This window comes from Microtus pennsylvanicus, chromosome 4 (assembly GCF_037038515.1).
Source record: "Microtus pennsylvanicus isolate mMicPen1 chromosome 4, mMicPen1.hap1, whole genome shotgun sequence".
NCBI classification, from domain to species: Eukaryota; Metazoa; Chordata; class Mammalia; order Rodentia; family Cricetidae; genus Microtus; species Microtus pennsylvanicus.
Genome location: NC_134582.1, coordinates 130,345,009 through 130,370,501, shown reverse-complemented (window position 1 = coordinate 130,370,501; position 25,493 = coordinate 130,345,009). Strand labels below are relative to the sequence as shown.

The 25,493-nt window shown below is 43.6% G+C and overlaps 1 protein-coding gene across 1 annotated transcript in view; it reads left to right on the top strand.

Annotated features, from left to right (window-relative positions):
- Itga8 (integrin subunit alpha 8) overlaps positions 1-25,493 on the top strand; it is a 178,005-nt gene that overhangs the window by 134,522 nt on the left and 17,990 nt on the right. The window contains exons 26-27 of the mRNA XM_075970501.1: positions 11,373-11,501; positions 17,429-17,542. Of these exons, the coding sequence (XP_075826616.1) occupies positions 11,373-11,501; positions 17,429-17,542 (243 nt within the window). The remainder of the gene's footprint in view (positions 1-11,372; positions 11,502-17,428; positions 17,543-25,493) is intronic.

Genomic DNA, 25,493 nt, shown 5'->3' with positions numbered 1-25,493 from the left:
CGTTTCATCAATAGCACAACCAAACCGAAATTGTAATTAGGTATGTCACATTTGGGAGAGTTAGTATAAAATACTATTTTTAAAAGTCTTTTCTGGGATGTTGCCCAAAGACATGAGGATCTTTGCCAAGATGGCTTCTCGCAGCTGTTGTCAACAGCAAGTGGTAACATGTGAGAATTTGCCAAAAGCTGTCTCCATGTGCTGAGAACCCCTAGATTGGAATGTTCAGGGCTCCCATGGTAGTGAAAGCTTATAGAGAAGCACAAAGCAGTTCAGTGCAGACTTGAAAACCTTCTGGGGGTCTAGGAAAAAGTATGGCCAGTGCAGGAATAGTGTCTACGGCACTTACAGGGCCAAGGAAGGACCTTGGCCTATTGGAATGCAGAGTTAGGGCAGGGCCTGAGAAGTCTATTAGAAGCAGAAGCAGAAAGTGTTCTTAGAGGTGTGTTAGAAGGCAGGGTCAAAGTAAAACCTGGGGGTCTAGAAAAAGCTAATAGGGCCTGACCTGAGGGTCTGTAAGGAGGCTGGGTCAAAGCAGGGCCCAGAGCTTTATTCAAAAGCCAGTTCTGGAAGGAGCCTGAGAGTCCATCGAGAATAGGTTCTGGGCTGGGCCTGAGATTCTCCCTCTCTGCTTGTTTCTGCCCCCTGTCCAGGCAGCTGCTCTGCTGGCCACTCATTCATTACCAAAGTGCCCCACTGTCCCAAAGGCAAACCCATCTAGACTAAGGTCCAAATCTGGCTCAGGTTCCTTCTGGGAAGTAAAGGAATGAAGTAACCCAAGCCCTTGAAAATGTCACATTTGCAATAAAACAAAAACAAAACTTTTGAGAATCGGATGTTGTCCTCAGAAGACAGCCTCTCTTGAGAACCTTCTCCTAGTAGCTACAAGGGCCCAGTGTCTCTGATGAAGGGACAGACTTCCTGAACCACAGTCTTAGCCATCCACAGGGCCCAGCCATAGGCCGGGGGTCACTGACACTCTGAATGGCTTCCTTTTTCACCCCCACATGTTCTGTATGTAGGGGCAAGAGGAAAGAAAACAGGAGGTTCTGCAGTAAAGGACCCAATGGTTGGTGAGCCACCCTCTTTATGGAGCAGTGGTAAATAAAGCCGTTGTGGGACATGAAATTAGTTCAAATACTTCCTGGAATTCTTGTTTCATTTCCTCTTTCTTTTCCCTTTATTGCGATGATCTCTGTCCTCAGGGACACCAGCTTTTTAAAACATACCGTCTTCAAATGTGAGTGTATACTATTTAGGTGACTCAGATCTCCTCACAGTGCGCCCCGTATTTAATATATCTCACACACGGTCTTGAATCACATGCTCCAGCAGAAGGCTCCTAACTCTCAGAGTGCAATGTTTGGCTTACGTCTGACAGTGTTTATATATGTTTGTATATATTATGTAACTTGTTTAATGTGCACTATGCTGACTGTAAGGTTTCTTCTTCGTCTGTGGCAATTTAACAATCACTCTCAGTGACAGGGACAGCACTAGCAGATAACTTGCTTTAAATGTTGACAGATTCGTGCAAACTGAGTGGCGGTGTATACTAAGCACCTGGCACTCTCTGCTCCCTACTTATTCCTTAGCGTGCTAATAGCTTTACATTAAAAAGCTGCCCAAGGCTAGGAAATTCTTTTAATGCAACTTAACTATGCTTCTTTAAAAAAAAAAAAGAAGCTTTCAATCTGTGAAAACTAAATATAAGATTTTATGACAATATGAAGTAACAGCCCCGTAACACAGCTTAATTAGAGGAATGTACAAGTTCCTAAGGTGTAGAAATGTTGTTCTTAACATAAAGATTTGCTTTATGCATATGAGTATTTTGTCTGCATATACATATGTGTATCACATGCATGCTGGGTGCTTGGGGGGGGGTCGGAAGAGGACATTGGGTCCATTGGAATCGGAGCTGGGGATGATTGGGAGCTGCCAGATGGGTGTTGGGGACAGAACCCAACTGGTTTTGGAAGAGCAACCAGGGTTCTTAACCCCTGAGCCATTTTCCCAGCCTCCTTAATATACTTTAACAACATTTAATATGTTCCCAGAGAAATTTCAAAAAAAACCCTCTTATTACTAAGTAGACATTAAAATGATAGTTGTAGGCCAGTAGCACTCATAATTTAGAGTACCTGAATACTGGTTTTCTCTAAGATACTAAACAAATTAGTGGCACTGCTATTAACTTATTCAGCAAGTATTCCTTCCCTGACAGCACAGATAAACAACTTGTCCTGGATTAAGTATGAGTAGAAATTACTGAAAAACAGATGACAACATTTTTTTTTCAACATACAGGTTTAAAAATCTTAAAATAGTTATAGCAAGGCTAATTGATAACTCTTCTGTATTGTTTTTATGTATGTTTGTGTAAAGTGTGTGTGTGGGGGGAGAGAGAGAGAGAGAGGGAGACAGAGACAGAGAGAGAGACAGAGAGACAGACAGAGAGAGAGAGAGAGAGAGAGAGACAGAGAGAGAGAGAGAGAGAGAGAGAGAGAGAGAGAGAGAGAGAGAGAGAGAGAAGGAGAGAAAGAGAGCACTGGTGTCTTCCTCTAATATCCCGGGTGTTCACTAAACCTGGAGCTGACCAGTCTCTGCCTCCCCAGTGCTGGTATTACATACAGCACCAGGCCAAGGGGCACATGTCTGTAATACCACAAGGTCTGTTTTATGTTGGCCAGCTATTCCTGAGCATGTGGCCTGCTCTGGAGTGTGGGTGATATGCCCAGTGTTCATTAGAGAAAATCAGTTTTCTCTAGTGGACTGATTCTCCCAGCAGCAGGTATCGAATGCAAACTGTTCCTTGGTTAGGGGTGAAACTTTGTGTCCATTTTCCCTTCTCATGCTGGTTTTTTTCTGGCTTGAGTTTGGGCAGGTGGTGTACACACTGTCACAGGCTGTGAGTTCTCATCAGCCCTACTGTGTGTAGATCACATTGCTTCTTTGGAGCCATCCACCACCTCTGACCTTCATAATCTTTCAGCCAGCTCTTCTGTCGCCTTGCGGGAAGAGATTTGATAAATATATCCCTGTTTGGGCTGACTGCTCCAAATTCTCTCACTCTCTGCACATTGTCCTGTTGTGGGTCTCTGTACTCAACACCATCTCATGCCAAAGCAGCTTCTCTAACGAGTGTAGAACGATGCACTGATCCTCTGTCCGTTGTACCTTCACACATCCTTCTGAAAAGAAACCTGCTGAATCTATTGGTGCTGCCCTTATGCGCATGAGCATGGGTCCCATCCAAGCAGGGGCAGTCTCCCGGTAACCACACATCCAGAGAGAAATGGCAGCCCAACCAAAACCATCAGCTGCCGATCCGTCATCTTCTAAGGGTGGAGCCTCATGATCCCCTCCCCCATCCATGATGGCAGCCATCGCTGCACTGAGCCCACGAGGGCACACGTGCCTTGTCACACCTAGGGGACATCATTTCACATCACCCTTCCCATCCTGCAGCTCCTGCATCCTTCCCACCCCTCTTCTGCAATCTTCCAGGAGCTCTGAAACCTGGAGGTGCTAGGAGTGGGCCAGGAAGTGACCGGAAGTGGGTCAGTTGATGAAACAGATTCGCATTTGGGACTGGGCACTCAATGGTCATTTCTTATGAACACTTTGACGAGCTGAGAATCCCTGCATTAACTGCAGCCTACTCCGTCGTGCTTCAGTAAGGAAGGTGCCAGGCGCTGTCTCTCGAAACATCTGTATTCCTGAACAGTCCATCTTGTGCCACCATTCAGACGACTTAGTCAATACCCCACCCCACCCCCTTTCTGGGCTCAGATACACGACCTAGTCAGCGTGTTCTCCCATGTAAATTCTTGGCTATGCTCGCTTCTGACAGAAAGAATTTCTGACTTTGCTGTCTCAGTGCAACCTCCTAACCGACTTTGCTTTGCTTTGTTCTTCTGTTCTCTTTTGACACAAGTTCTCACTGTGCAGCCCAAGTTGGCCTCAAACTCTCCAATCTCCAGACTCAGGCTAATGACTTCTTGAATTATAGGGAGCCCCACCATGCCTGCTCCTCTCACATACTCATGGAAAAGAAACCATCCAGATTTCCGGAGAAGCATTTTCTAGGCCACCCACTTCAGGAAACCAGAGCCACCAACTCTAAAGCCTTTGAAATGATGTTGATATCTCCTTAGAGTCTACCAAACATAGGTACACTTGCCCATTTCTCTACCCAAATACTCACTATCACAGAGTAAACAAATAATTTTTTTCTATTTTTTATAATCACTCATATGGCCATTGTCCTGGATATTACTATTTTTATTACAAATATCCAGTTTTACGACATAAAAACCATATTGAAGATTAAGTAGCGTTTTTTCCCTGGGACTTTTTTTTTTTGTGGACTGGCTTCAGAACTGAGTTACCATTTAAAACATGATTTTTCAAGAGAAATGCTTTCTTATTGCCAACTATCTCCCCAAACCCTCTGAAATTTGACCTGTGTGCAAACAAAGATGTGTTCCAACTTCAACAAAAGCCCGAAAGTCTTCTCACATGCACACCAAGGTCCAGTAAGTCTGACCTTAACAGGGCTCAGTTTGCACAGTAGGAACTAGTTATTCTATCAAGTTACTCCGATGCTCCTCCCAAGTCTGAGGAGGGAACACCGAGTGCCTTTATAAAGCCGCCGGCATAATGATTCTAACCGATGGTGGCTTTAGGCAGCAATGGCCAAACGATCTCACCCAGATTCACCTCCCTTGCTGCTCAACCACAGAGCATCAGCATCCAAGATGGGATGGGACAAGGGTGGCCATACATAGATGCCACTAGACAATGGGGAATTCTTTATTTTTAATTTTCCCACATCACCCTAAGCTTCATGGAGATTCATTCAGCTTGGCCTGTGAAACATCAGAGTCTGAAGAAAAGTAGAAATGTGGAGAGAAAAAGAGAGAGCAACACAGCCCCTGTTTGTCACTCAAGGAAGCCAATGCCCGGCTGAGGTCAGCAGAGAGCAGTCAAAGTGGGTTAGACTCATTCGTTCTACTTGCACATTGGCCTCCCAATCCAAAGGTTGGGGCTGTGTTACGTAGCGATGCTCTCAACCTCTTGGGGTTTGGTTACCTGTCTTTTAAATCCCAGGAACATCCATGAAGTTCTGCCTACACACTTCATGGTCTAGGTCAGAAGGAAAGGATTTAATGTAGCAGTTTCTCCTCCCTCCACCATCTAAAACATTCTGAAACATTCAACTGTCTGCAGCATTCAGACCGATCCATTAAATCTAATTTGTTCCAGATCCTTCTTGGAATAAGATTTTAGAGTTGAATAAAGTGTTTCTCAGCTATACTAAAGATGGTAAAATGATTTTTTTTTCCAAACTACCAATTTTGTTATTTTGGTGGACTTTATCCAGGGGTTTGAATAGCCTTTCAAACATGCTATGATCTTTAGATAAGATGAGGTTGAAACAGTAAACCCAACCAAGGAACCACGAGTTTCATGAAGACTAAAGGACTTTGAGTTTTTCAATGTGAGCTGGTGAGGGAGAAGGCTGAAAAATCAGAGACTGTGAGTAGCGAGAAAGGTGAAGAAGCTCAGAGCCGATCTACAGTAGAACCCAGAACACCCTCCAGGGATAACTTCAACAAAAGGAGGATCCTCAGGTACAGAGACCAAGAAGCACGAGAGTCCCATGTTGTATGCATTGTCCTTGGAGATGTAAGGAGGTCGCCTCTGAATCTCTCCTTGTTTCAGCAAGGCTGATCTCACAGGAAGTCCAAATTGCAACCAGATCATACAAACAGAAATGGCAAAAACCCAGAACCCGTTCATCTGTCAAAAATTATAGCCCTGCAAATAGTTTTCTAGACTCAAGTGGCCAGCAGACAGTGGCTTGGCAAATTTGCATAGTTTGTCTTATCCCTAAGAGTACTTTCTTGTCATTAGCTGCCTCTGTCCACTGTTTCTCATCAATTCAAAACCAGGGGATGCCTGTCAGCTCCTAAACAACAGCCCTAGCTCAGTCACCCCGAGGCCCTCACCTAAAATACACCTTTCAAATGAAGACATGGAGAAGAAGAATAGTTCACCTGCCTTTGTCATTACATACCAATTTCTTTTCATGCCATTTGAAATCGTTTTAAAAGGCTGGAATGTTCGCAGCCACAGTTTATATCATAGCTGAAGCACTCACGATGCCTGTTATTTACCCCTATCATGGTCAGGTGTCAACTACACGCTCCCCCTCCTCCTTTGAGAAAATATCCTAGCCCTCCATGGTTTTAGAAGGTCTGAGCAAGACAGCCCACCTGGCTCTGGTTTTCTTTTCCAGTTACGATGCTGTAGTTACCATCTGTGTTTGCTGTTGATCTTCTTCACCCTGAAGAACGACAGCTAAGGAAGTCCACCAACTTCCACCTACATGCACATATCACATCGATCTGTGCAACCCCATAGATATTATACAATGGAAAAACACCACATCCAAAAGCTAAGGAAGCTTCAGCACCATCAATGGGGTACACTAATTCTTGTATTTAGACTGCATAATTCGGGAAGGAAAAAGCGGGGTTTTCCCTCTGCCCACAAACCCTTAACATGTATGTCTTAATTGCAGGGTACATTGGCCCTCTAGGCTTGCCTCCACTTAGATTTAATTATAGTCCCTGAGTATAGTCTGTTCTTTCGTGTGTACTGGGAATACCTGGGCTCCAAAGACACTACAAACAAGAAAAAGATGAGATACAAGGCTTAACTATGGATTCTCAGGGCCACTAATTTCATTTCACCCAACTTCTTTCTTCAAAGACCATCTTTCCCAACTGTACTGCACATTCTGGTTACATATTGTTCCTTTAATCCATAAATTTAAGCTACACCAGAGTGAGGAGTTTGGGTGGAAATTATGAAAATGAAAAAGTCTTGTTGAGGTCAAATTCTGAGTAGCAGCTGCAGAAAGAAACGTATTTACTAACAATTATTTCCTTGTTGCAGAAGGAAGTTGTTTGTTCTTGGGGAGCCACTTGAGTGTTTATTTACAGCTTCTCATAGCACTGAACCAATTTGCTCTTGACAGCATGTCTGTCTGCCTCACCCCGGGACTCTGAGTCCAGCCTCTCTTACCTCCACTCATCTCCAGTGGAGGAAACGTTCGGTCTGTGCGACCATGGCCAGCTGGGAAAGGGACTCCACCATCCATCAAGAAAATGGATGGGAATTGTTGTTTACATTTCTTGGATAACTTTTCCCCCTTTGTTATGTTTTGTTTTGTGAAATAATTTCTGGAATGCCATTTGAGGAACTCGGTTTGTAAGCTGTTTGAAGACCCGTTGACTACGGTGCTCACTCAACGGAGACACTTTTTCTATCTTCTGACCAGTTACCATGTTCTGTTGACACCTGTCTTGCAGGGGCCCTGTTTTCTGGCTAGTTGGAGGACCTATGCTTGTCCAGAGACCGTGTATTAATATTGACAAATTATAATGGAGCCCAGCACATATGTTCTTTATTTCCACATAAGCCGCATCTGATGAAACCACACAAAGAGTTCTTGGTCTGGGACCACTGTTTTATTAATACTGATAATAATTATAAGTTATAATTTGAGACTAGAAAATCACAACTAGTGACTAGGGAAATGGCACAGTTGACAAAATACTCACCGTGCAAACATAAAGACATGAGTTTAACCCCAAGAACCTATGTAAAGAAATCACTCAGAGCCAGAGCCAGGCAAATCCCCAGGGTTTTCTGGACTGCCAGCATAGCCTGCTGGGAAAGTTCCAGGCCAATAAGAGACTGGGTCTCAAAGCAAACAGAAAAACCCAGGAAACCCCAAAGTGGATACCACTTGAGAAACAATAGCCAAAACAGTGCTCTAGCAATGTGTGTATGTTCACACACCCATATATGACTCACACACACACACACACACACACTAAACATGACCCAATTTTTCCAGTACTTCCACTCTGTACATTAGTTTACTTCTAGAGGCCGAGGCAGGAGATAACAAGTTTAAAGTTAGCCTATACTTCATAATGAGACCCTGTCTCAAAGGATAAGAAAAGAAAGAGAAGTTGCACATAGTAAATCTGAAGTCCATGGCAGCAGACACATACAGAAATGTAATAGAAAACATATGAGGATCTAGGGATTTACACAATTCTTAACTGTCTGTCTAAGCTCAGTTTTTTAAATCTTGGGCTGTAAACACTTTTCTACCAGATACGCCATTTCTGAGCATTTGTGAACAACTCCTTTGTTTATCCTCTTGGCAAGACCAGGCTCTGTCATTGTCCTGGGAAATCCCAGCATCCCTGGAGCTGACACTTCTCTGAATTCTCACCCCACTCCATCCAGCAGCTCACAATCCTAGGACTTTGGCCATTGTCCTCTAGATACCTTACCTCCGTCACACTCAGCATCTTATTCTTCATCCATTCTATTCCTATAATGTTCCCACCGTCTCTCTCCATTGAACCGTCTTCTCTTAATATGCATGCTTTCCCTGAAGCATTCAGCCCAGTTCAGCCCAGCCCACTCTTAAAGCTACCTTTGGCCAAACTTTCTTTCCGGTCATGCTGAGAATGCAAAATGATTTACCTAGACATTCTTTTAGAAACTTCCAGAGTTCCTAAGTGACTGCCCTGGAAGTCCCAGTGAGACGTCCTTTTATAGTCAGCTTCTTTACTTTTAGCTGTGTAACACCCGATTTGGTGTTACACCCTCGGTACAGTTCGCGCACCACTGTACCGAATGCGAGTCAGGCAAGGGCCTGGAGATTGAAAAGAAGACACAGAGAGACCAGGGTCATTCGAAAGGAGATCAGCCGAATGCCACTTTATTCAGCATTGGGGGAGTCCTTATCTACCTGACTGCAGCACAAGGATCTCCGCCCAGGCAGGTGGGAAATTACCATATTAACAATGGAGTGAATGCCCTGCAGCTAACCACCAGGCGGGGCAGGATTAGCACAGAAACACACAGGAAGCTTAGTTAGTTGATCATAAACTGTCCCCGCAAATGCACCACAGGAATAAGGGAGACCAGGGCCCTACATAGCTGGTGGTCCCATTATATCCCAGTGGTTGGGAGTACCCACGGGGTCGTCCTTGTCACAAGGAAGTCCTGTCCTCTCCAGTCTCTATATTAATCACTCCAAGCCTCTGCTGCACTCTTTGTTCTGTCTCTCCAGTTCCCATCACATTGCTATTGTCCTGAAGACAAGCGTGTCTTCAAATGATCAATTTCCACATCACAAAATCCAGCCCACAATATGCAACATCTAATATTCTTTCTCATCTTCAACTTCTCTCTCCAACGCTTTCGGAGAAAAGCCATTTCCTTCTGCTGCTCCAGGCTTAATTTTTCTACATCAAATGTCCCCATTTCCATTCTTCAATTTCTTCTCCTCTACTATCCCTCCCTTGAACCTTACAAGCCTCAGAATTTCCTTCTGCATTAAAATAAAAAGTAAACAAAATAATTTAACCTGCATCCTTTTCAAGAGTGGGCTTTGCCTACCCACTTAGGAAAGGTTCATCCCAACTCTAACCCACTAAAAACTAGTTTTTGTTTGATTACTTGGTCGCTTCATTTGGGTGTGGGGGGGGTGGGTAGGGGGCAGGACTTCACAATACAGCCCTGGCTACCTGAAATGGTCTATACCGACTTTGACATGGAAAGAGACTGCTTTAACATGAGAATGACCATGGGACTTCATTTGATGCTCTTCTAAACAATCGTTACTTATCCAAACCCTCTTAAGTGATCATGATTCAATTTTCACCCACAGAATCTCCCACTCAGGAAAGGAGCACAAGTCCACAAGGGACATATCCAGTCAATACTTAGGTCCCTCACCAGGTTTCCCTCCTCTGCAAGATCTGGGTGACACCGAGAGTCCTTTGTTTTTGAAAATTTGCCTTTGATTCCTAATGGGCTTCCTCCACACCCCAACCTCCCCAAGTTTTCCTTGTTAGATCTCTTTTCTCTGCTTGTTTTCTGGTGTTTCCTGGGAAAGGCCATGTGACTCTCTGTATCTTACTTTATATTTCCTCACCGAGACCAGTCGGTGGCAAGTGTGGATGGGCCTGATAGTTACTCACAGACCACAGAGATCAAGCGCCACATGAAATGGAAGCCCAGAGCTTGTGATAACTCAGGAAGAAAAACCAGAGAGGCTGCCGTGGAGTGGGAGTCAAAGGCCTCTTGGCGTGATGGATCTGGGGAAGCCAACAAGAGCAAGATCCAGCATGGCATGACCCTTGTCACCCCGAAGTGTCTGGGTTCCATCCCTTTGTCCATCTGGTAGATTCTTTCAGGCCTTTAGAAACACTGATCACGATTGTTTTGCCTTCTGTGGTACATTTCACATCTGCGATGCCAGGATTTCTTTCTTCACCCCGGACACAAGTGTAATCATGCTGCTCCCATTATGTGTAGACAAATCAAGCAAAGGAAGGCTCAAGCCTCAGGGTGGAAGTGGGAGGCAGGTTTCTGCACTCAGTTGGTCACAGGTAGTCTGAACTTTGTCACCGCAACACAGCACTGAGTTTCCACAAAGTTTATACTTGAGAACTGAGCAATCAAAATAGTAATAATGAACAATCTCATGTTTATGATTAGATTATTAATTTATTAACACAAAGTAGTTTGTTCACTACTTTGTATTGCACCTCATTCATAGTTTTCCTCTGATGCTTTTGCCCTGTGAGCCACAAGTTAAGCAGATCTGCAAGCAAATGACGTCACTAGGATATTGTGGGGGGTTCACACACAATTTGAAATCCCAAAGTGTGTTTTCAGCCAGAAGTTGTGCTCAGCAGGAACACTGAGATAAAAATCACCTGTTCTAGAACAAAAACTAAGACTGGAAAGCAGGCTGTCATACAGCAGTGCGTGCATTGGGAAAGCCATTGTCCCTAGGACACCGGTCTCCTCTCAGGGGCGCTTCTCATGAACAGGGTCGCAGCCATAAAGACAGCAGGCTGTGGACCACATCAGGCTATCTCCAACCCTTTGTAGACGCCTGAGGGTTTATCTTTCCACACAGAACTTGCCTCCGTTTAGCCAGGCCCCTCCCTCACGAGAGGAAAACAGTGAGGGTAACTGGAGCGTCAGTCAACTTCTTGGTTTCTGCCCTTCTGGGAAATTATTTCTTCTTCAAATTTATCCTTGCAAGATAAATTTCTCAAAAATGTGTTCTCCAGCGCTTCATGGATTCCTGTAACCAAAGAGAGGACAGTCTTGTTCCTGGTCATCATGAGTCATTTTGGTGTTGATTGTGTAAAGCACAGTCTTTGTGAATCCGATTGCCCGGGCTTTGAGGTGAAGGAAAATGGTAGAATCTGTGAATGCAGCTATGTGTGTTGATGCCTGCTTTCTCTCTGCAGCCGGCTGCCTCCCCAGAGGACACCCCTGAGCTCAGCGCCTTCTTGAGAAACGCTACAATTCCTCATCTTGTCAGGAAGAGGGATGTGCCAGTGGTCCAGCTCCACAGACAGAGCCCTGCAAAAATACTGGTGAGTCGCCCTGTGCACAGGACTGAGCGAAAATATTGAATTATACAGAATTCGCAGACACAGGTGGTTTTAACTTTAACTCCTGTTTTCAGTTTTCTTCAATGCTCAGACACGCCCGACACCTTTGGGCAGCTTGTATTGTGAAAAATGAAAGTGATTCTTTTGTAAAGATTAAGGAGTATTTGCAGGCCGGGCGATGGTGGCGCACGCCTTTAATCCCAGCACTCGGGAGGCAGAGGCAGGTGGATCTCTGTGAGTTCGAGACTAGCCTGGTCTATAGAACTAGTTCCAGGACAGGCTCCAAAGCCACAGAGAAACCCTGTCTCGAAAAAGCAAAAAAAAAAAAAAAAAAAAAAAAAAAGGAGTATTTGCAATATGACCTTTATATTCTTCTAAATCCACCACAACGACCACTTCAGAGAAACAGAGGTGAACATTAAGTGTGACTGTGAATCTATTCCGAGAACAGAAAGAATAGGACAGGAAGAAGGGCAGGAACCGTAATATCCATATAAGACAATGGCGTACTGAATCCCACTCTTTGGAGATTAACTTTTGAAAATCAATTTACAAACATCAAGTTTCAGTTATTAGCCCACTCAGAGGCCCTGAGCGGCACAGTTGAGATGAGCGCTGAGAGCCCCTTCCACCCAGTAAGTCCCTACGGTGTCACACCTCTCCTTGAATCTTACGGGGCGTGGCTTGTCTGAAAGAGGTAAGCACCGTGTGCTCAGGGAAACCAAGTCGGCTTGAGATTCGTGCACACCTCCATGTGTACAGAGGCAGAACGTACAAGAACCAAGGAGCACGATTTAGCCTAGGTGCTGTCAACGCATGAACAGATGGAAGAAATGCGACAGACATGGGCAATGGAGCGCTGAAACACCTCGAGGAAGAAGGAAAACGAGCGGAGCCATCTGCGGGAAAATTAATGGAGCTAAAGGACATCACATTAAGTAAAATAAGTCATACAGAAAATAAGAATCACATAGCTTTTCAATATCTGGAATGCAGAATATAAAAATAAAAGATCATCAGAAATCCGATGATCATCTTAGCAAGGCAGCAAACACATCCAGGGACTTGGATGATACATGGCTATGACCCAGCACTTGGGAGGTAGAGGCAGATTTGTCTACACAGCAAGCCCAAGGCCAGCCTAGGCTACATGAGGGCCAATCAAAAGTCTGGGAATTAAAGTAATAGAGAGACTCCTGGAAAAGGGTGATGAAATAAGGGAGGGGATGGGGAGGAGAGTAAGAGAGGGTAGCTGATAGACAGCTGAGAGCTAAGTGTGATGTCTGCATGTACAAAAAGTCACAGGGCAATCATTAGCATGCGCAGTGAGTACACATCAGCTTTAGGAAAGCACGGACAGCAAAAGGGTGTGGAGAAAAAAAACAGCAGCGTATTTATTAGGAACTCTGTTCCATTGTATTACTGTGTATTCGTTAGCATAAAATAAAACCTTATAGAAAAACTAATGTGTTCAGGTTTTCTGGGCTGAAATATGGGGGTCTTGGCACTGAGGGCCTCTGGAGGATCTAGTCTGATCTTGGCGGGACTTTGCAGAACCATCAGCATGAATTGGTATTCTTATGCAAGGCCCTTACTCATCCCAATGCTGATCAGGATCTTATCTCCTCTGTCTCTCCTCACATGTTCACCCTTTTCTGACCATGTAGCAAAGGCACAAAGCAAGGGTCAACTTTCAATCCATCAGCATTTCATAGACTACAGCCATAAGGACTCAGTTATAGGTACAGCCTCAAATTCTATCAGAAGTCAGAGACCGCCAGACGCCCCATCCTCTTTCCAAGCATCCCCAGGGACTGGGGGTGGGAACAGGCTGAGAACACTGTGCCTCACATAGAGCAAAGGCTGCCCGGAAAGATGCTTCTTGCTCCATACTTGCACTGAAGAAGCCCTTCCTGATACTCATTATCTAAACCGAAGGTACAGCCTCAAGTTACCAATCCAAAATCACAAACAGAAAAGAGAGGAGCCTTCATCAGGAAGCTTCAGGACCAAGTAAAGGATGGTTGAAGGATGAGAAAGCTAGAACTCTGAGCCGAGGGCAGCTCTACAGCTGTTCCCACGGGAGCAGCGGTCATTGCCCTGGCTAGGTGGGGAGCTGGAAAACTCCCAAGCCCAGGCTGTTGGCCCTCTCCCAGAAACGCAGAGCAGCTCTGAGACTCCTCTGGGCACTATGGTGCTCCGACTCTCAGGCCTGCTTCCTTACCAGCTTACCCTATCAAAAATCCCTCAGATGAGAATATGCACCGTGTTCCCTGCACTGCTTCCCTGGCTTATGGGCTTAGTGACCCTGTGAACAAATGACTCAGGGATGAATTCACTGAACTAATGGCGCTAGCTTTTGGAGTTATATCTCAAATGCCCTAGAATGCCAGTCCACTAACTCCTGTTCCTCCTCTATGGCCCTAGACCTCTTAACTCTCTATCCAACTACAAAAAAAAATCCACTGCACATATTAAAAGATAGCTTACTTAGCGCTGATCAAATTCACCAGCTACCACCCTCACTGAATTCAAAATACAATGCCCATTCTGGCAATATTTCAGTGAGCCCCACTGTCCCAGACAGTCATAAAAGTGACATAATTCAAGGAGCAAGGATGTCCAAGGTCCTGAACCTCTGAGTTTAGCATTTGCGTAGTTGAAAGGGAAGCAATGGCAAATGTGGCTTTTCTCTCTGCCGTGACAAATACAAGACAGCGACTTAGTGGAGGTTTCATTTTAGCTCACAGTCAGTGATTTATTTCATCATACGGTCCCTTGGCCCCACGTGCTGGGGCACACATAATGGTAGTGTGTGTCATTGTGGCTACTGGAATTAAAGGTGTGTGTCATTGATGCCTGGTCTATAAGACTGGCCAGTCTGGCTGTTTTACTTTTCTGATCTTCAGGCAAGCTTTATTTATTAAGATACGAATGAAATGCCACTACATGAGTTGACTATAATTTTTAAGGCAGAAGAAAATATATATAAAAGCCTGATAATCCTAACTACTTATTTCAGTCCAATAAAGTAGAACAATGTCATTCCCAATGACAGCACTAATATTCCAGAACATATTCATAGTAGTAGTCAAGAGCTTCATAACAGGATGATTGGGTGACACAGGTACTAATTACGGTTGTGTATTAATGAGGCAAAGGCTTAAGGAAATAGAGTTCCAATTTGAGGTGATAAGTCCAGAGGCAATGATTGCACAACTGGCCTGGGCTCCTAAAATGACGAAAGAGGCTTTTGTAACTGTATCTTAGGGCTGGGGAGACGGCTCATTCTGAAAATGGATTCCTAGCAAACGTAAGTACCTGTTTGTTTGTTCCATAGAACCTACGTAAAATAGTTGAGTGTGGTGATGTGCATTTGATCCCAGTACTGAGCAGACAGACAGGCTGGGTGCCCAGGGCTCACTGGTCACTATAGCATCTTTGGCAAGTTTCAGGACAGTGAAAGACACTGTCTCAGCATAGAAGGTGGGCAGTGCCTGAGGAATAATATCTGAGGTGACCTCTGGCCTGCACAAGAATATGTACACATGTGTATGTGTGCTTATACACACACAGCAGCACACATAGGAACACACACAATTGTGTCTTAATTCCTAATATCCATCCACTTGTTTCTTCTTAACAGGAAAATTAAAACATGGAAATGAAAAATACAAGGGAATTTATCTCCAATATCATTCTTAAGAAGAGATAAAGCTACAATAATCAGCAGATTATGAGTCAAGGGCCTATACATTTGTAAGATTGTACAATGGCTTCAAAATATTAGAGTAGGTGATTCATGCTATCCTTTTTAGAATAAATTTATTTTAGAAAAATAAAACTGTATGTTGTCAATAAAAGTTGACATCTATAGAATCCTATTGTGTACTGTAAAAATGAGAAGAACCTATTGAAAAACCAATATCCCAACTTCTGCAGAACTACACATTTGCAAAAACAGGATTCAGATTCCTCTTATACATGCTACTTTGCACATGAATCTTGAGCAGAAGAGCAGGGGAGCTAGGTAAATGGCATTCTCTTGAAATTTTATGCACTTGTGCTGTAGGTCCAATTTCTTCTACTATTTCTCATTAAATATTTTAACATAAATTTCAACCTCTAAATATCATAGGAGCCTTTTACTTGCAAATGGTTGCCAAGACAGTCATTGGTCTCTGCATCTGATTTCAAACTCCCATTACCTTCTCTTTTTCTCTTATTGGCTCAAACGCTACAAGCCATGCAACAGCCACCCATGTCCTTGAATCAAGACGACTCCGAGGGGAGGATGATTATGCAAAGTTTACTCTAAAATCAAAAGCTAAAGAAGACCTCCTACAGTTTTTGTTTGGTTAAAACCAAGTACGGAATCCCATTCCTGATTAGGAATTTGTAAGTGTAGCATGCCAACGTCCTGTGCTGGCATCACAGTTTCCAGTTTGCATTTTTTAAAATGTGCATCTCCAACACGGAAACTTAATTCTTCTCCCACCTGCAGCCATCCTCGCCTCCCTCATCTCAGTCGCCCCTTGCTTCGGCCAGGATTTACCTCCCTCTCCAAACTTTTCTCTGTTCTCTTTACAGACTCAACTTACAACACCCGTGTCTTTCTTCTTTTCATTTCTGCATTTGATGCTATTGACCAGCTGGTGAAACAACTATAGCCCTTTCCTTGCCTCTCGCTATATGTACTCTTCCGGCTGTCTTCCTATCCTCGCTGACCCCTCCTGAGGATTTTTATGGACCACTCTTCTTCCCACTCAGTACCTGCAGATTCCATATCCAACCTCCTGCTCTCCTCTGCAATAGCCTCCACTCTTTCAGGGCTACTTCTTTGATCTTATCTCCAGTCCAATTAAGGAAGTATCAGTCTGCAAGGGCACGTGAAAAACATTGCGGTATCCATGTATTCCCACACTCGGTTATTAGTCATCTTTGCCATCACTGTGATCAAAGCACCTTACAAAGCAAGTGAAAGGGGGAAGGTTTATTTGAGCACAGTTTCTGAGAGGTTTCTGCTTGTCCTAGGAAAGGCATAGTACCAGGAGAAGTTCTGTCTGGGCCTTGGGGGTGCATAGAAGCAAGACCATATACATAACCAGTCAGTTAGTAGACAGTGCAGGTTAGAACCAGAAGCAGGTATAAGCTTAAAAGTACACCATCAGTGAGTGACCTCCTCCCAACCAGGTCCTTCCTGCTAGACTCCACAGCCTCCCCAGACAGCGCCACCTGCTGGATAGCAAGTGTTCAAACAAATGAGCCTCTGGAAACCGGGATCCAATGAAGATACATTTGATAGGTAGAATGTCCTCATCCGGAACCTTTTTCCACATTGTGTATCTCGTATTTAAAGGGGGATCCCGTATAAGATGGGAAAATAGCTGGTTTAACAACCGTGTAATGCATAGGAGTTGTACAAGCGCCTGCTCAGCGATCAGGAAGTGGTTTGGACAGAGGAGAGAATGTTGTGAAGCAATTGCTTATCAATGAGTCATTAACTTTGAATCTTTGAGGTGACAGGGACTCAAAGGCTTTCTCTACAAAGGCTTCCAGGTTTTCCCAGTTTATCTTTCATCTCTAAGAAACATCTTCCCGAGTTCCGAGAAAATGAAACAAAACTCACTTGTTGTCACAAGGCAATGGAGCCCTTAGAGAGAAGCTTGTTTCTAATGGGATTTTATGATCCACTTTTACCTTTCTCTGACCAGGAAACAACTTCGCATCATTGCTAACTGTTCTTTGTCTCAGTTGCTTTAATAAATTTGTCCTATCTCTAAATTAAATGGAATACATTAGATTTGCAGGCAAGCCAGCGTCTTCTGAGGAAAGAAAGCCGCATCAGTGTTGATTCTTCGCTGCCATTCAAGGCACTGATAGTCCGTCTCTGTCTTTGCATTTTGCAGAACTGTACAAACATTGAGTGCTTGCAAATCTCTTGTGCAGTGGGACGACTGGGAGGAGGAGAGAGTGCAGTCCTGAAAGTCAGGTCGAGACTGTGGGCCCACACGTTCCTCCAGGTAACCATGTCGCTCACCTAGAACCTCTTTCTCAGAGATCAGCATTAACCCCTCTGCAAGAATTTTTCATTTGCACATGTGCATGTGTGTGTGTTATTATTGTGTATTGGCCACATGCTAGTGGCCAGAGGTCAAAGTTGAGTGTCTTCTTCCATCCTCCTCCACCTTCGTTTCTGAGTCAGTCTGTCACTGAACCTGGAGCTCGCCAATACACCTAAGCTGGCTGTCACCTCAACCCCACACTCCTTCACCTCTGTGAACATCAGCGAGGCAGACATGCACTGTTATATATGGTTTTTTACAAGGGTCCTGGGGATCCAGACTCAGTTCCTCATGCTTATACAGGAAGTAGGTTATTGACTGAGGCATCTCTCCAGCCCTGGTTTTTCATTTTCTGTTTTGATTTTTTAAAATTTTTATTGCTTTATAAATAATACCATTCAAAAGTTCCACTTCCTCCCATTTCCCTCCTGTTCTCCCACTTCCCTTCCTCCCTCCCCCTCTAGTCCTAAGAGAAGTCAGGTTACCCTCCCCTGTGGGAAGTCCAAGGCCCTCTCCCGTCCATCCAGGCCTAGGAAGGTGTGCATCCAAACAGACTAGGATCCCAAAAGGCCAGTACATGCAGTAGAAACAAATCCGAGAGCCATTATTATTGGCTCCTCAGCCAGCCCCCATTGTCAGCCACATTCAGAGAGTCTGGTTTTATCACATCCTCATTCAGTTCCAGCCCAGCTGGCTTTGGTGAGCTCCCATTAGATCAGGCACATTGTCTCAGTGGGTGGACCAACCAACCCCTCGCAGTCCTGACTTCCTTGCTCATCTTCTCCCTCCTTCTGCTCTTCATACGGACCTTAGGAGCTCAGTCCAGTGCTCCAATGTGGGTCTTTGTCTCTATCTCCATCCGTCACTGGACAAAGGTTCTATGAAGATAGTCATGAGTCTGACTACATGACAAGGCCAGTTCAGGCACCCTTTTCTCTACTGCCCAAGGACCTAGCTGGGAACATCCCCGTGGACACCTGGAATCCCCTCTAGAACCAAGTCTCTTTCCAACCCTAAAATGGCTCTCTTAATTAAGATATCTTCTTCCCTGCTCCCATATCCACTTTTCCTCCATCTCAAGCATCCAACTCCCCCAAGCTCTCCCCAATCCTCCTCTTCTCCCTTCTCTCTCCCCCCTTCCCCTCCCCATACCCTACCTTCATCTTTACCCCCATGCTCCCAACTTTTTCCTGGATATGTTGTCTGTTTCCAATTTCCAGGAGGATTTATATATGTTTTTCTTTGGGTTCACCTTATTATTTAGCTTCTCTAGAATCACAAACAATAGGCTCATTGTCCTTTGTTTATGGCTTAGAGTCCACTAATGAGTAAGTACATACCATATTCATCTTGATTCTCCTCAGTGGAAGAATAAAGAAAGAAAGTATGGAACATATACACATTAGAGTACTACTTAGTGGTTAAAAAAAATGACATCTTGAAATTTGCATGCAAATGTATGGAAATAAAAAACACTATTCTGAGTGAGATAGCCCAGACCCAAAAAGACAAATATAGAATGTACTCACTCATTAGTGGACTCTAGCCATAAACATTGAATTTTTTAAAGTTTTAAATGTAAAGGTTTTCATTTTTAAGTTTCAAATATTTAAATATTTCAAAGGAAATTTCTGTAGGAGAGGTGAGCCAAGATCAACTGAGGAAGACATTGGACCTCAACCACACACAGATACACATGCACACACACACACACAGAGGGGGGGATGTACACACATTACTGTCTCCCCATCTCAAAACTCCATGAACTCCTCCACTGCACAGATAGATAAAGCAGCAGGTGATCTTCAGATTCCAAAGGTTCAAAGTCTCTTGAGATGCTTGCCTGGCTACTGCCTGTGCTGTGCTGATGTTGTCTGAGAAAAATTTTCTAGAACAATCTTCCCATTTCACTTCCTGGTCACCTCCCCCAGAAGATAAGAACAGTTGAACTACCCCAAGTCCCTGAGAGTCTGGTGAAAGTCTGCTAAAGGGTCAGGTGGGGAACAGCGTAGAATCAGTGTGGAGATCCAGCCAACCCAAAATCTGAACAAACAGAACCAACAAAGAAGGCAATAGATTGTTCTAAAAGTTCTCACACAGAATCAGGACAGCACAGGCTATAGTCAGGCAATCAGCCGAGGTTGGATCTTTTGAATCTGAAGATCGCCTGATGCTTTATCTATCTGTGCAGCGGGGAAGTTCATTGAGTTTTGCAGTGGGAAGAGAGAAAGGTGTGCATGTGTGTGTAAGTGCATGCGTGTGTGCCTGTGTGTGTATGCGTGTGTATCTGTGTGTGCACATGCAAGCTGAGGTCCAGTGTCTTCCCCATTTGAGTTCCTCTTTATTTCTTGAAGCAGGATCTGTTGCTGAACCTAGACCTCTCAAATTCCAGCTAAGTCTAGCTACCCAGCTTACTATGGGGATCCCCTGTCCCTGCCTCTCAAGTGCTGGAGTTAGAGATGGCCACCGCAGCTGCCTGGCTTTTATGTATGGGATGAATGTGGACTCTCATACTTGCCAGCAAGCACTTTATCCACCCGGCTCCCCAGCCTGACCTTAAATACATTGAAGATTTAAGTCTCCTCACGCTGAGAAATGATCATCAATTAAATGATACTGCTGTGATCTGACCTTTATTTGGGGAAGCTGTAAGTCAGTCTAATTTTGCTCATATTCTACCTCCCAAACTAGACAGATTCATCTGCCTCGTGTGACAATAAAAATCAACTGTTGTCTATCTATTAATATGGACTTTGTGTCTCTAGATCCTCATCTTCTCTATTACTGAAAATATTTTGATAACCAGGCGGTGGTGGCACACGCCTGTAATCCCAGCACTCGGGAGACAGAGGCAGGCAGAGTTTGAGGCCAGCCTGGTCTAAAGAACGAGTCCCAGGAAAGTAAGGGCTGTTACACAGAGAAACCCTGTCTCAAAAAACCAAAGAAAAAAAAGAAAAGAAAAAAGAAAATGAAACTACTTTGACAATCCCACAAATCTCCAAGTTTTCTTTTGAAACAAACAAACAAGAGGAAGAAAATAGGTTTTTTTTGTTATGTTTTGTTTTATTTTACCACTTGCCAAGCACCTTATTTAACCCTAACAGCTTTGAAAGACCCCACCATTATAAACAGTACATTATAAATGTGCCAACTATAGTTCAGAGAGACAAAATCACTTTGGGTTTTCAGTTGTCCAGTTTTAAGCCAGTGTTCTTCAATGCTACCCAACACTACAAGGGCTAAGGAAAAGAGATGGTATTTTGAGGCCAATGCTGAGTTGGAGAATTGCCTGAACCAAATCACAAAGACCCTGTGTGTTTAAAAAAAATGTTCTTTAAAATCCTATCTCAAAAAAATCAAAGCCTAAAGGTATATAGCTTAGTGATAGAAGACTTGCCTAATATATATGAGGACAAGGTTCAATCCCTAGCAACTCACACACACACACACACACACACCACCACCACACATACACCACCAACACCACCAACAACAACACAAACACACACCATCAGAAGCCCTAAGCCAATGAGGTGGAGATGTATGTCCTTCTGAGGGTGCAGGAAGAGAAGTTATTCTCTGCCTTCCCCTTATTCTTGGCCTCCATGAGTTTGTGAACATCACTCTAACCTCGGTTGCTATATTCATGTTTTGTGTTTTCTTTCTGTCTTTTTGTGAATGATACAGTAGTGTGTATAAGGGTCTGCATGTATACATGTACATGTATGCACACACGTATGTAGACCAGAGATAGAAGGCAGGGTCTTTCATTATGTCTTTTTTTTGTTACCTTTTGAGATAGTCTCCTGTTGAACCCAGCACTCACCAGCAGGCTCAGACAGCAGAAAATCTGCCTGCTTCTGCCCCCAACCCACCCCGCAGTGCCAAGATTATAGACATCCACAAGCACACCTACCTTTTCCTGAGCCCAGGTCCTCATGCTCACAAGGTAGGCATTATGCCAACTGAACCATCTCCTCAGCCATCTTCTCTGACTCTTTAAGGACACTGTCCTTAGATTTACAGCCCACCCAAATTAGTATAATGTCATCTCAGACTTGACCTTAAGCTCATGAAAATCTCTACTCTAAGTAAAATCATGTTATGAGATTCCATGTAGCCATGGGTGTGCTGAGAGGATTCTCAGTCCACTACCATCAGCCGAGTTACTTCCCTCTGAGCAACATTTTGCTACTGTGTAGTAATCTAGTTAATACACTCTCTAAAATACTTCGTTAGACTTAGTGTTCAGAAGAACTTATTAATTACAATTTAAGACATTTATTTTGATTTTTTTCTTTCTTTCAGTTCACTCTGCATTTTTTCCATCAATTCTCAGATATATCATTACTAACCTTGGGCAAAAGTTGTGATTAGAGGCAAGCCAATGTAGATTTCTTTTGCATTCCTGATAAACATTGGCCAAAGCATGTATGAGAACGTGTGGGGACGCATGTTTATGAATTTCATAGACAGATTCATGTCTGAAAACTGTCTATGAGCCAAATGCTCTGTAAGAAACAAAATCCACACATTAAAAACAAGTTCTAAGATTGATGTCCCTGAATTAATCTACAATATGTCCTCACTATCTCAAAGACTTTGGGGTCAGGAGGCCTTGAGCTCAATTCTTTTCTGAACTGGCTGTGTTCAAACTGAACTTTGATGGCTCTGAGTTACCTCCTGTGTGAGATGAAAGGACTGGACGAAAGTCTCCTTTCTTTCCTGAAAATCTCAGTGATGTATGGGCAGCTCATATGGAACCTCTCCTAATAAGTTATTTATGATGTTTATTCTACTTAGCTAAAGTCAGCAATAATTCTGTGTGCTTTATTAATGGCCCCCTTTTGTATTGTGCTGACACTTGGGTTGACTCAGAACAGACTATGTCAAAATGGCTCTCTCTAAACATTAAGGAACAGACAGCCAAACCTTCCAGAGAGTTCTGCCTGTCTGCAAAGAGCCAGCTTTCTGCTGAATGATGACCAGGCCGTGAGGCACCGGGACAAATGCTCGTGTGTGAATTACTTAATCTTTAAAGCAAACCTGTGGGATACATACGGTTATTATCAACTACATTTTACAAGGGAGCAAACAGAGACATGAAGGTTAAGTGGCCTTTCCAGGGTCACATAGCTGGTAAGAGGAGGAGTCTGGGAGTTTGAGTCCTGCATGCATTGCTAGGTTAGAGTGCTGAACCAGAGAGTACCACATGATGCTCGCCCACTTGAGATATCATGTCATGGCCGCGTGGCACAGACTGCTGGCCTGTAACCCTGATAGTATAAGTTAGTCTATGGTAACCACATACGGAGATTTTCTAGAATATATAGAATATATATAGAGAGAATATAGAATATATAGCCTTACTACTGTATTAATTGATCTATATATTGCATAGCAAGTTATTTCAAAATCCAGGAAGGAAGACATTGGTTGATTTGAGATAATAGCTCACAGCCCAGGCTGGCCTCTAACTCACAATCCACCTACCTCTGCTCCTGAGTTCTGGGATTACCAACTCACAATCCCCCTGCCTCTGTTACTGAGAGCTAGGATTACCAACTCACAATCCCCTTGCCTCTGTTACTGAGAGCTGGGATTACCAACTCACAATCCTTTTGCCTCTGTTACTGAGAGCTGGGATTACCAACTCACAATCCTCTTGCCTCTGTTACTGAGAGATAGGATTAGCAACTCATAATCCTTCTGCTTCTGCCTCCTGAGAGCTGAGAATACCAATTCACAATCCCCCTGCCTCTCCTCCTCAGAGCTGGGATTACCAGCTCATAGTCCTTCCCCCTGTGCTCCTGAGAGCTGGTATTACAGGCATGCACCACCACACCTATGACTAACAGAAGGAAATTCTTCAGTTGTCCTGCTTAGCAGAGCAGCAGTGGTAATAAAGATTGCATCAGAACTGCCAAGCATTTGGTTCCTTTTCATTTCCTCAGCCAGAATAGACTCCTGGGGCCCCACATGACATCAGTCATATCTTGTTTGAGACAGATAGCGCTGGTCAAATCCTGTCACGTGTTTTCTCTCTCCTTGAGGATATATAGGCAAATTTCTTTCCATTTTATACTTGAAATACAAAAAAAAGCCAGCATGCACACCAAAGGACTTTACAGAACTTTCTACACAAGTACAGTTTATTTCAGATAATGCCACACAGAGGTCTTCTTATAATTAACTCAGTGTATTCATTTCCTTGCCTTGTGAGGAAAATTTCAAAAACAAAATTTTGCATTAAAATGTCAGATGGTTTCTTGAAAAGTTTTTTCAGAAAATAAGAACATTAGATAAGAAAGAACCATGACAGAATTTCAAAAGATAAGTTCAATAATAATTTTATTTTCCATATATAATTCAAAAAATGTGATTGTCTCTTCGTGATGAATTGCCACGGTAGACTTTTATCATTTAATTGCTTTTCTGACATGCATATATAAATACTAATTTCTCCAAAGACTGAGCCACAACAAAAATTAGGCCATTTTTAATACTTTCCAATGGCATAAATTTGAAAATTATAATTGGCTTTTTCAAATCAGATTCCACCTTTAATAGATAATAACACGATTGTCCTTGGAGTCGCAGCTTCTCTAACTGTACAGTGAAACTGTCAACTGAAAAACCAGAAGATGACTCTGCCGCTGCATAGCATAGGTCTGTGTGGGTTACTCTGCCTGTGGGTTATTAGTGTTTATCTGAGAGATGGAAGAGAAGTGTTTTAGGAAACTCCCAAGCCCACGCAGTCTAAAGGAAAGACTGTGTATTCTTCCTGTCGCTCTAAGCATCCCATCCTTCTGAAACAAGAGAGAAGGACCTGTTCCATGAAGCAGTACCTGTCATTGCAGCACTGCAATTGAGTCAGGGAGCGATGGGGTTAAACTGCCTTCTTCTGCTTGGTACCTGGGATTCCATCTCCATAGAGACATCAGATCTTCCTTCTCCTATTAAGAAGATCCAGTATAGAAGCTGGAGAGATGGCTCAGTGATTAGGAGCACTGGCGGCTCTTGCAGAGAATCTGGATTCAGTCCCCAGAGCTCACTATGGTCTATAATTCCAGTCCAGGGGATCCAATGACCTCCTCTGGCCTCTGCAGGCACCAGGCATGCCTATTCATGCATTTGTGCATACGTGTGTGCATGCATGCTTGCAAGCATTCGTGTGTGAGTATGTGTAGGCAAAGACTCATACACATAAACTGAAAGTTAATCTTAAAGAAAAAGAGTCAGTGTGTCTAAAGGACATCACTAGTGACTGAGGAACTGTTTAAACATAGTTACCAGAGGAGTCAGACTAGAACATACATCAACACTCCGATTCCTTCCACAAAAAGGAGGGAACTCCACGGGTAGAACAATCACTGCCTGTGTACCCTAAGTGTGCCCACACCTGCAGCCACAATGCCTTTATTTCCTACGGTTTCTACGTAGTACCCTCTTGGAGGCCTGATGCCAAGAAGGAATGCAGTATTAGAAACTCCCTGTCCCCCACATAAACATGGAGTTAGAGGTATACATGTAGACAGTAACTCATTTATATAAATATATTCAAATATATGCATATACCTTTGTATGTATGTATGTGTATATATATATACTTATGTTTACACATTTGCTTTAAAAGTAGTTTCATCACATAATCCACAATAAACTACTACTTTTTGATTCCCCTACCCAGGATTTAAAGTTAGCAGGCAGGTGGGACTTAATGTATTATGCTTTTTTCTCTTCCGTGGTAGACTTGCAAACTGGTCAGAAAAAGGTTCTACTTAGCTTGATACCAAGTGGCACCTTCTTCCCTGATTGTTGCTTGCAGTGAAACCTTCTTCACTATTGAGAGTTTCAACAATAGTTGCTCAGAAAGCTCAGAAACATGGATTCTGGCAGCTAGTGAGTA